The following is an 11142-nucleotide window of genomic DNA, read 5'->3' as shown; positions in this document are numbered from 1 at the left end:
TGACCGATCACCGTCTCCCTCATTAGCGGAACCTGTTTGCTGCAATTCCACAAATCCTCATGCCTGCACCGGACGGGGCTGACAAGACTCCTCTCTCAGAGCATCTGCGGTGCTGGGATCGTGCCCCCCGCCCGAGGACTCTGCAGGCTCTGGGTGACCCTGGCACACTTTCGAGATCTAGAGTCTGGGCGGGGGCTTCGTCAAATCAGGCTCTGCTGTCCTCCGGATGCAGGCGCCGCGGCAGAGCGGCCCCCTCCTCAGGCTGGCCGGCGCTGTTCTTGGTGGCCCTGGCAAGGTGTCCCCACCCGGGCTCACGTCTTCACCCGCATGCTTCCGAAAGCCTGGTTCGTGCCTGGACGTCCTCCGTCTTGATTTCATGGAACCCTGCCCTTCGGAACATCACGAGCCGCTCGACTCAAGATACAGGCATATTCTGGGGCGCCTGGGTGGCTCAGTCGGTTGAGCGTCTGACTTCGGCTCGGGTCATGATCTCGCGGTTCGTAAGTCCGAGCCCCACATCGGGCTCCCTGCTGTCAGCGCAGAGCCGGCTTCAGATCCTCTGTCTCCTGTCTCTCTGCCCCTCCCCTGCTCGTGCACCCGCTCTCTCAAAAATAAACATTAGGGGCGCCTGGGTGGCGCAGTCGGTTAAGCGTCCGACTTCAGCCAGGTCACGATCTCGCGGTCCGTGAGTTCGAGCCCCGCGTCGGGCTCTGGGCTGATGGCTCGGAGCCTGGAGCCTGTTTCCGATTCTGTGTCTCCCTCTCTCTCTGCCCCTCCCCCGTTCATGCTCTGTCTCTCTCTGTCCCAAAAATAAATAAACGTTGAAAAAAAAAAAACAAACAAAAAAACAAAACAAAAAAAATAAATAAATAAACATTAAAAAAAAAAAAGAGGGGCACCTGGGTGGCTCAGTCGGCCGAGCTTCTGACTTTGGCTCACGTCACGACCTCACGGTTCGTGAGTTCAAACCCCGCGTCGGGCCCTGTGCCGACAGCTCGGAGCCCGGAACCTTCTTTGGATTCTGTGTCTTCCTCTCTCTCTGCCCCTCCTCCACTCATACTCTGTCTCTCTCTCTCTCTCTTTCTCTCTGAAAAGTAAATAAACATTAAAAAAAAAAAGATACAGACTTATTATTTTTTTCCTGGCTTTTGTCTCCATAATAGTGTGTAGATTCAGCCAGGGTGTGAAATAGTTATTCCAGGCTCCCCCGCGCACTTGTGCCATCATGTGTGTGCCCGAGGGCCTTGACACACCACCGGGGACCAGGGCTCTCGGCACCTGTACGAAGGGGACACGTCAGGGGTTTTCAGCGGGGGACGGTTTTGCTAGCAAGATTTGGAGGCATTTTTGGTTACTGTAACTGTCAAGGGGGGGGTGCCACTGGCATCTCACTGGGTCAGGTCCAGGGGTGCTGCTAAACCCCCCACGATGCCCAGGACAGCCCCCCACAACGAAGAGTTGTCGTCCCCAGATGTCAGCGGTGCCGAGATTTCGAAACCCTGGACACACAGCTTTGCAGGTGAGTCGTGATCACAGGGGCTCCGTGGTCACTTTGCGGATTGGCGCAGGGAGACATCACCTTCCGGGTGTCGAATCTTGCTGCAAAGGAACACGGTGCACCTGCCCAGCCAGTGGGCCTTCTTCCGTGCCCCTCGGTGGCACGTTTATGTGCTCAGGTGTTCCTGCAAGCATGTTCCTGGGCATTTTACGTTCCGCTGTCAGTGCTGGGCAAACGGGCCGTTCCCGTCACCATGTGTCCTGGCGATGTCGGCGTGCACGACATCCACCAACGTCTGGGCTTTATGTTTGAGCTCAGGCACTTCCTGAACGCGCTTCCTGGGGCTCTAGGATTTCGGTTGGTTTTCTTGGGGTTCCAGGGCCGTGGTCTTGGCGTCTGCAAAGAGTGTGTGGGCTGGGGGGAGGGGGCTCTGGGTGGGTGCGGAGTGAGACCTGTGCTGAGCTGTGCGATGTGGCCCGTGCCCAGCTGTCCAGAGCTGTACCTTTTTTTGGTGTTTATACTGGTACTTTCACGCACCGCATCGTCCTGGGGCTGCGGTGACAAAGTACCACAGTCTAGGTCTGCCTCCCGCGGACACCGGCCAGGTTGCATCAGGGCCACCCTAGCGACCTCACTTTACCTCAGTCGCCTCTTTAAAGACCCGGCCTTGACCTCCTGAGGTGCTGGGGCCCGGCCGTCCACTTATGAATTTTGGGGCATACCGTTCAGCCTGCAAACTTCGCCAACATGACTCACGTCTAAAAAAAGCAATCTCGCATTCGCTTCTAAGATAAGACTCGTTCCAGGGAGAAATCACGATGGCTGTTTCTTCTCGGGTAACACGGGGGAGGGTGTTTGCCAGGGGACGGTGGCCCCGGGCCTGTCACCACACACGTGTGTCTCCGAGGCGCCAGGTGCCCCATCAGACCAGGCTCAGGCTCCTATCCTTTGCTGCTGTTTCTCCCCCCCTCCCCTCCCCCCTGCTTTCATCTTCGAAACAGCCCGTGGTGGGGCGGAGGGGGGCTTTGGTGACTGTGCACAAATTATTCGCCACATCAGGGCAGGCAGCAGACGCGCGGGGAGCTCTTTCCAGGTGTGTTTTTTCCAGCTCACAGCTGAGAAAACCAGAGATGACTTGGGTGGCCCAGGCGGTGGGGGGCGCCGCGGTAATAGGGCAAGCATTTCCAGAGGACGTCAGCAGGGGTCAGTCTAGGCTCACAAACGCAGGGGTGCTGGACAGACCCTCCGAGAGCTTAGGGGATCGTTCTGGGTTTGCGGGCTCCTTGCTCGTAGAACTGAAAACTGGCACCAACTGACGATAAACTTCCATTCCCGCCCTTCCGCCGGGCGGCTCTGTTCTCAGGGTTCCGTGCTTATGATGAGGCTCGTTCTGGAAGCCAAAAGTGACAGAACTGGGCTTTCCTGTGATTGTGTCAGAATGAGGGGCTAGCGGGGACCAGAATTCTAGAATAGAAAGAAAATGGCATTTCTTGCTATTTTTGTTATAGGTTTTTTGTTTAATGTTTATTTTTGAAAGAGAGAGACAATGAATGCGTGAGCAGAGGAGGGGCAGAGAGAGAGAGAGAGGGAGACACAGAATCTGAAGCAGGCTCCAGGCTCTGAGCTGTCAGCACAGACCCCAACACGGGGCTCGAACCCACAAACTGTGAGATCGTGACCTGGGCTGAAGTCAGATGCTTTAGCCAACTGAGCCACCCAGGCGCCCCACGTTTCTTGCACTTTGGCCTTGGAATCTGAGATTCAAACCCATCTCTCCGTCCCTCGCCCACCCCCACCAGCAGCCCAGCAAGGAGGAGGGTCAGGGGCTTGTGACCCAGAAGCCTCCCTCCTGAAAGGGTAAATCCAGACACCTTGGGACCGCCCCAAAGAAGGGGCCACTATTTAAATGCCATTTGCTTGATTTGTAAGGTTTTTAATCATCATATCATGATTAGTAGTGTCCGGGTGGCACCAGGGGGTATCCGGGAGAGAAAACAAGGAAATACTTCTTCCCAGTCACATACTTGCTGCAGAGAAAGGGGCGGCCGTCCGGGTGCTCCGAGGCAGGACGGACCCGTAGGAGGTGCCCCAGGGCACCCATTGGCTTTCTGGTCAGTTCCTGTTGGGACGTGTGCAAGGTGGTTTCCCCGAGACTGTGCTGTCGACCAGATACGGGAGCCGCCTGTGAGCCAGCTGCCCTCTGCTCTCTCTTCTGTGTCACCCTTAAACTGCTTTATGTTTGGAGACAGAAAAATGATGTCACGAGTAAGTAAAACAAGGGACAGACACTTTTGTCTTCCTCTCCACAGTTAGACTCCAAAGCCTGTGTGTGTCCCTTGGGACGTGGCGCTTCCTGTGAGGGTTGTGGGGTCCACTCTGGGTTCACCGTCTCTGCTCCTCAAGAGCTCCACGAACTGCGTGGCCCCAGCCTTGCCCGGGAGACAGCAGGGGAGAGCTGGGGACGGGGCGGGCACTTCCCTGAGAAAGGCCAGGCACGGGTCAGCCACGGTCCCCCGTCGCGACAATGAAATGTCAGAACTGGAGCGCGGTGGGAGAGCAGGGAGTCCAGTCGGGCTCACCGCACCGTGGTGGGATTTTGTCTGGGGCACTGAGTGCGCTGGCGGTGGGGTCCGCTGTGACCAGTGGGGGGGTGGGGGGAGAGACTCCCGTCGGCCACCTGGACCAGCTGCTCCGGAGTCAGAGGCACCCCTGGATTTGCAGCATCCTGGCAGGCGTCCCCGTGCCGGTGGGTGTTCCTGTGAGTCAGGGCAGGCCACGCCCCCCCCCCCCAACTTGGCCAAAAGGGAGAAAAGGAGAAGCTGGGGCAGGCCTGCACGAGGGAAGCGCGTCTCCTCCTCCTACCGGGGCCCCCGTACAAGCAGCCCCATGCGTGGGGTGTGGGGGGTGACGACTGTCCGCAAAGACATCCACATCCCAATCCCAGACCTGCGGCTGTGTCCCTCACAGGGCAAAAGGGGCCATGCAGATGGGATTAAGCTGCAGGTCTTGAGGCAGAAGGTCGTCCCGGACTGTCGGGAGGACCCTCCATAACTGCAAGAGACCTTACCGCAGGGGGCTGGGGGTGTGAGGGTGTGAGGCGGTGCAAGCGGAGGGCAGGGACAGACCTGAAGACGCTCCGTGTGCGGCTGGAGGCGGAGAGGGCAGGGGTCTCTGCAGCCGGGAACGGCCAGGAGACGGACCCCCCCCCACAGCCTCTGGGGGCCTCGGAGTCCGCTGACCTGTCTGAGGAATCCTGACCTGCAGAGCCGGAACGGAACTGATTTGCGTGTGTGTGTTCGAAAATGCGTGTTGCCCCTGGCCGCCGCTCCGTGGTGACTTACTGTGCGGCGATAGAACCGGTACCAGGGGAGCGGGCATCGCGAGCTGCGGGGCCCTGATTTCCAGCCGGTGGGTGGTTTCTGGTGAGATTTCATTGCATATTACGCCCCCTTTGGGTCTGTGTAGACATAGCCCAAAGGGGGTTGAAACAGAACTGGGAGAATGACGGGGAACCCACGAGCCACAGTGGGCAGGTCCTTCCGTCCTTTGCGGTGGGTCACGGTGACCCGCTTCCCTCCGGGCCACGCGGCACGTCCACACCTTACAGGGTCTGAGCTCGCAGGACAGAGGTCCACCTGCGGCGGCTACGAGGGTGGCGGCAGGTGGCTGAACGTCCTGGGACGTGAAAGTGCGTCTTGTGCGTCTACAAATCACACCGAGGGGGCGTCGGACCCCCTCAAACGCCGGCATCGCCCAGCCGCGCCGAGAGCTGGGCCTCCTCGGCACGAGCCGCGCAGAGCACGAGCGAGTCTCTTAGCTGCCCGGGACCCAGTTCCTCCAGTTGAACGCGGAGTTCGAGCCGTGGGTCAGCGTCTTCACGGGAGGGTTCACCAACTCCCATTTCCCTTCCTCTTTATTTTCTTCGCAGAAGCACATACCCAGAGAAGGAATCTAGGACAGAGTTTTCAATCACTTGTTAATATCTTGTAGGAGGTCGATCGATTTTGTCGTCGCTCTAGACCCAACAGACAGGCCCTGCCGGGCCGGGGAGGTGGGCACGATGGGCCCTCGCTGGCACCGCTGCCTGAAACATGATGCTGGCGCCTCACACAGCCGTCCCCAGCGGGGCCGCGCCCCTCGCTCCCACGGACCAGGGCGATGTCTGCGGACCAGCAATAAGCTGGTGGCACTGGGGGTGCTGTTGGCATCTAACGGGCAGAGGCCAAGGATGCTGCTGATGTCCACGGTGCCCAGGACGCCCCGCGGCCCAGAAGTACCCTGCCCGAGGCTCAACGGTGCCCAGGCCACAGCTTGAAGAGTGACTTACATTCTCAAAGTTGGCATCGCAAAGATATAGGCGTTTTCAGAGCCCAGGAAAAAACCGCAAGGTGAGACTTTAGACCTTAATCCCTTCATCTGTAAAATGAACGTGTTTGTGGACATCTTTGTTTTTAAGGCTCTGTTGTTGCTGTTGTCGTTTGCATGTTTTGCTTTCCTGTTTTTCTTCTCTCTTTTGATGTCTGGAAATTTCTTGGTGAGACAAAATTTGCAGAAATTCCAACATGCGGTGGGGGTCCACGTGGATGATGGCGCTGACTCAGGATGACTCTCTCCTACTTAGAGAGACTGTGCATGTGTGTGTGCGTGTGTGTGCATGCACGTACATGTACGCACACGTGTACACGTGTGTGCATGCATATGGGTGCGTGTACCTGTGTGTACACCTGTGTGCATTTGTGTCTGTGAGTGTATGTGTGTGCATGTGCACATGTGCGTATGCATGTGTATGTGTGTGCATGCATACATGTACATGTGTACCCCTGTGTGCATGCGCATATGCATGTGTGTACCTGTGTGGGGGCATGTGTGTGCACGTGCACATGTATGTGCACACACATATGCACGCACATGTGTACACGTGTGTGCATGCATGTGTATGTACACACGTGTGCGTGTACCTGTGTGTACACCTGTGTGCATGTGTGTCTGTGAGTGTATGTGTGTGCATGTGCACATGTGCGCATGCATGTGTATATATGTGTGCGCGTGTGCATGCATACATGTACATGTGTACCCCTGTGTGCATGTGCGTGTGTGCGCATGCGTGCACATGTATGCATGCATGTATTTATGTGTGCAATGTACACACGTGTGCACGCATGCATGCATGTGTGCATGTGTGCACGTGCACATGTATTGCATACACATATATGCGTGCACATGTGTACGTGTGTACCTGTGTGCATGTACCTGTGTGTGTACACCTGTGTGCATCTGTGTCTGTGAGTGTATGTGTGTGCATGTGTGTGCATGCATGTGTATATATGTGTGCATGTGCACGCATACATGTACATGTGTACCCCTGTGTGCATGTGCCTGTGTATGTGTGTGCACGTGTACACCAGTGTGCGTGTGTGTATGTGTGTGTATGTATGTGTGTGCATGCGCACATGTGTGTGCATGTGTATGTGTGTGCATCTGTGTGCATGCATGTACGTGTGCGTGCATGTGTATGCACGTGTGCAAGTACAAGTGCACACATGTGTGTATGCATGTGCACGCATGTATGTATGTGCACACACATGTGTATGCATCTATGTGCGTGCACACGTACACCAGTGTGGTTGTGTGTGTATGTGTGTGAGTGTATGTGTGTGCGTGTGCGTGTGTGTGTACACGGGGAGGCAGCGTGATGGGGTGGGCAAGGGGAAGGTCGTGAACGATCTGTTTCCGTCTGCCCTCGATTTGAAGGCCCGTGGCTCCACAGAGCCCCTTGGTAAATTTCTGCTGTGTGCAGGCGAGTGCAGCTTATTTGGGGAGGGGGTGGGGTGGGCACCAAAGTGTCAGGATAAAAATGTCAGAGGAATTTGGAAGTTCAAGGCTGGCCAAGGGTCGGGGCAGGGGGTGGGAATGGGGCTGCAAAGACTAATAGGGCTTTGGAACAGCCTCCACATGCAACGGTCAGCAGCTGGCATGTGCGGTGGCCATCGTGGGGGTGACCTGGAGCCCCAGGAGAGGGGGGAGGGGCGCGGGAGCAGGAGCGGGCAGCACGGGAGCACAGGGGGGGTGGACAGGGGCTAGAGCAACAGACGGGGAGCAGGTGCGCGGGGGCCGACCAGGAAAACCCCAGAAAAGTGCATCTTCACCCAGTGTGGTCTCGAGCCCTGTACTCGGAGAGTGGTAGTCGGTGGCCCAGGACCCCTAAGGGCTCGGGAACATCTGGGTCACAGTTGGGAAAGCCCACCTCAGGGGCACTCTGAGGGGCTTCCACTCAGGGCCAGAGGAAAGTGAATGGGAAGAGAGAGGGTGCACGCAGGTATCGCTCTCTGACTCGCCCCCCGTGAGGGAGGACCCGACTTTCTCTGGCAGGCAGGGCGGGGCTCCGAAAGCCGGGAACTTTGCGTAGGCACAGAGCCCGTGTGGGCCGGGCAGGGCACGGGGCTGCCCCTCTGCAAACAAGCTGGGGCTGGTCGTGGTCCTGTGACGATTTTGCACGAAGGAACCAGCTCAGGGGCCCATCACCCATCCCAAGTGTCGTTTATGCCACTGTACTCCCGGCCTCAAGGTCACTGGCCGATTAGTTTGATAAAAAGGCCAAGGACAGTGGGCAAGTCTGGCCCTGAGTAGATTTTCGGTGCGGGAGCAGGGGGTGTGTCTGAGCCCCCAGTTTGCCTGCCTCGAGTCATTTCACTGGGTGACGGTCAACAGGTTGGTGCAGACCACTCACTACCCTTCTCTACACATCCGTCACCTGTTAGCTTTTCTTGTGAGTGTTTGCAGAGCCCCAGCCCGGCCCCGGACACGCCGGCCGTCACCGCAAGTGCTTGTGTTCCATGGTGGGATGACTCCAAAGGCGAAGGGTGGGGGTTCCTTTCTGTCCTCGAGCCCCCCACCCCCTGCCCCTGGGTCCCCAGAGCAAGCCAGCCCCGCAGTTGTCCTTTGTCCTTGTATCCACATGGCTTACTACTCACTGGACCATCTGGTCCACTACAGGGACTGCCTGTTTCTTATTTTTCATATTATCTGGGCAGCAAATGGCCGAAGTTGCCATAATGATGATAAAAATGACAAACCGCTCCCATCAGCCCCCCACCCAGGACCGCCCTTTGTGTAAGAGCAGGTGCACACATTCTCAGGACACAGGGTGGGTGGGGTGGGGGGCGTCCCTGCTGCCCTGGGTGGTCTGGACCCCTGCTTTCATTCTGAGAGGGGAGCGTGATGACCCCGTGTGCTCGGGGTGCTTGACTTCATGGCCCGAAGGGGAGGAAGGGGCGGGCACATACCTTTCTCACGAGCTGGGCGAAGTCTCCGCTGTCGCGGGGAGGCAGCCCAAGGAGTGGGCGGGTGCAGGAGTCCAGCGCTGAGCCGTGGCCCACGATCAGGATGACGCCTACTGTACAGAAAGGGACACCTCGGAGTCAGAGCAGGCACGGAGAGCGCCTTCTAGTAGAATGAGAGTCCCCAAGGTCGTCGGGTGGAATCACCCCCGGGGTACACAAAGCCTTGAGAGATCCCGGGTCGGAAGCGGTGCGGCAGGTAACCCCGAGTTGCGGGTCCCCCATGCGTGTGCACGGTCCCTGCTGTATCACGTCCTCGTGCACCTTCTGGGGGTGGCCGCGCCTGTCGGGAGTTTCGGGGATGGCACTGCGCTGTGACCTGAGGGACCACCTCTTGCGGGATGTGGTGGCTGCCTCCCAGGCTGGGTCCCTCAGCTTGAGAGGCATCAGCCACCACGAGCCTGCTGATGCCTCTTGCTTCAATAACGACACCCCGAGTCCACGGGTGGAGCGAGTCTTCTGCTGGCGGGCGTGACTGCCGCGGGGACCAGTCACAGCTGGGGGGAGCTGGCGGGTCCTGGTGGGTCCACGAGGTGCTGTGGCCGGCCCCACAGGGTCCACCTGGAGGAGGCAGTCGGGTGGAGAGCTTCCCCTGAAGGTTCTGGCCGACACAGAACGATTCATTCTTGCTGCTTCCTGACACTGAATTCTCCAGCGTGACCGAAGCCCTGATGTACTATTTCCTGTTAATTCCGCTCTCACATCTCTGGCCTCCGAAGTCACGGTGCGGTGGCAGCCGGGATGCCGCCTGGGAGGCGGACGCACGGCTTCGACTCTGGGCCTGTGCTCTCGGTGCTCGGGTGACGTGGGCACGTAGGCTTCAGTCCTCTGGGCTGCAGGGTCATGGGGTGTGCGTGGAGGTGACTCCAGGCTGTGCAGGACGGTGACCAGTTCACAGATAACGTCTGCCCGGGGACCGGTGGGGTCGGCTCTTACCCTCCAGCCCGCCTGGAGTTTTTACTCCTCCTCTGCCGCTGGCCACACCTGTCACGCTCCCACCTGCCTCATGCTGTCCCCTCTCCGGCACCGCTCACCTTCCAAATCCGACTTGTCCTGTCCCTCAAGCATTGCATCCTGACAGCCTCAGCCACACGGGGACGGATGGGCTGTGTTCCCTGCGGTGAGCGTCACAAGACAGTGTTCAGAGGGGTCGGAGCTGATTGAGCAGATCCCCATCCCTGTTCCGGAAGGCCTCACCCCTGTAACGGGGGGAGTGTCCTCGGAAGGGCAGAGCATCCTGTGGACACTGAAATTCAGCTCAGGACAGAGGCTCGAACTGGAGCAGCTGGACAGCGGTGGCCTGAGGACGGGCCCCCGTCGTACAGCGAAAGGCTCCCACGTCACCGTCTGTCCTGAGGCGCTCTGTCGCAGTAACTGTGCGTAACAGGAGTTTGGGAATCAACCAAATGCCACTAAGGTGTGGCTTCTGGAAGCACATTCCCCAGGGTGCCAACCGGTCAAAATGGGCCATTTGTAAAGCAGCCTCGCGGCCGGCTGTGTTTGGGGGAGCTGGGCGCGGCAAGGTTTGGGTCTCTTCCTACAGGATGTGAGGGAGCGTGTCCCCCTGGCGCGTTGGGACTGTCCGGGGAGGCCAGGTGCTCAGCTCTTCCCTGAGAGCAGAGACGGTCTTCCCTCGTCAGCAGACATCTCTGCCTGAGTCTGCGGGATGCGGGACGAAGGATAACCAGGTGGGGAAGCGGGTCTTGTGGTCTCTCACTGCCTCGGAGACTCTTCCTCGTGTTATTCAAAACTCCTAATATTCTGGATGTCATGCCTTTCCCCAACAATCTCCAAACTCTTTGAGGGCAGAGCGCGTGCCTTCTTCGCTTGGATTTTCCCCACGACGTTTTATTTGGTCTCTGACACGTCGCTGATGTTCAGCGTGCTAACTTAAAATTCTAAAGGGTTATGTGTCAACTTTTACCACAGATGTTTTCAAATATCCCCCAATAGGCCCACAGGGGGGTCTAACGCATCCCGGAGCCGCAATGGCGTGACGTTGGCACATCGCGCACCGTCCGTGAGTACACCGCCCCTCCCCCGCTACCCCCACCGTCCCACCATTCCACAGACTATACCTCAGTCTGCCCCTTCACGTGACCACTTCCCACCCTGCCACGCCCAGCCTGCCACCGTCACACCTAACAGAATTCACACGGTTTCTCAGGCATGTCCACATTCAGACTCCACACTCAAATTCCGTATTCAGGTTTCTCTTACGGTCTCAACCGTCTACATGTACGGATGTTTTGTTCGAATGTGACCTGACATCTGGTTCGCGTTCCATTCCTAGTCTCTTGTTTCCTA

General features: G+C 58.0%; 1 protein-coding gene across 5 annotated transcripts in view; it reads right to left on the bottom strand.

Moving 5' to 3' along the window:
- Window positions 1-1048: 1048 nt before the first annotated feature.
- Window positions 1049-11142, bottom strand: part of UBASH3A (ubiquitin associated and SH3 domain containing A) — a 44748-nt gene continuing 34654 nt past the window's right edge. The window contains exons 13-14 of one of the 5 annotated variants that reach the window (XM_047098892.1): window positions 8782-8891; window positions 1049-1087 (exon numbers count right to left, since the gene is read on the bottom strand). In XM_047098892.1, coding sequence (XP_046954848.1) covers window positions 1055-1087; window positions 8782-8891 — 143 coding nt within the window. In that variant the 3' untranslated portion in view covers window positions 1049-1054. Of the gene's footprint in view, window positions 1088-1128; window positions 2963-3415; window positions 5450-8781; window positions 8892-11142 lie in introns of those variants that run through there. The other 4 variants (XM_047098893.1, XM_047098890.1, XM_047098891.1 and 1 more) reach the window with 4 other exon arrangements.

Source organism: Lynx rufus, unplaced genomic scaffold (genome assembly GCF_022079265.1).
Source record: "Lynx rufus isolate CCGP_SWC_20201006 ecotype Redwood Valley unplaced genomic scaffold, mLynRuf1.p SCAF_5, whole genome shotgun sequence".
Taxonomy (NCBI): Eukaryota; Metazoa; Chordata; class Mammalia; order Carnivora; family Felidae; genus Lynx; species Lynx rufus.
Note: the sequence above shows the minus strand (reverse complement) of the source record. Positions and strands in the feature narration are given on the sequence as shown.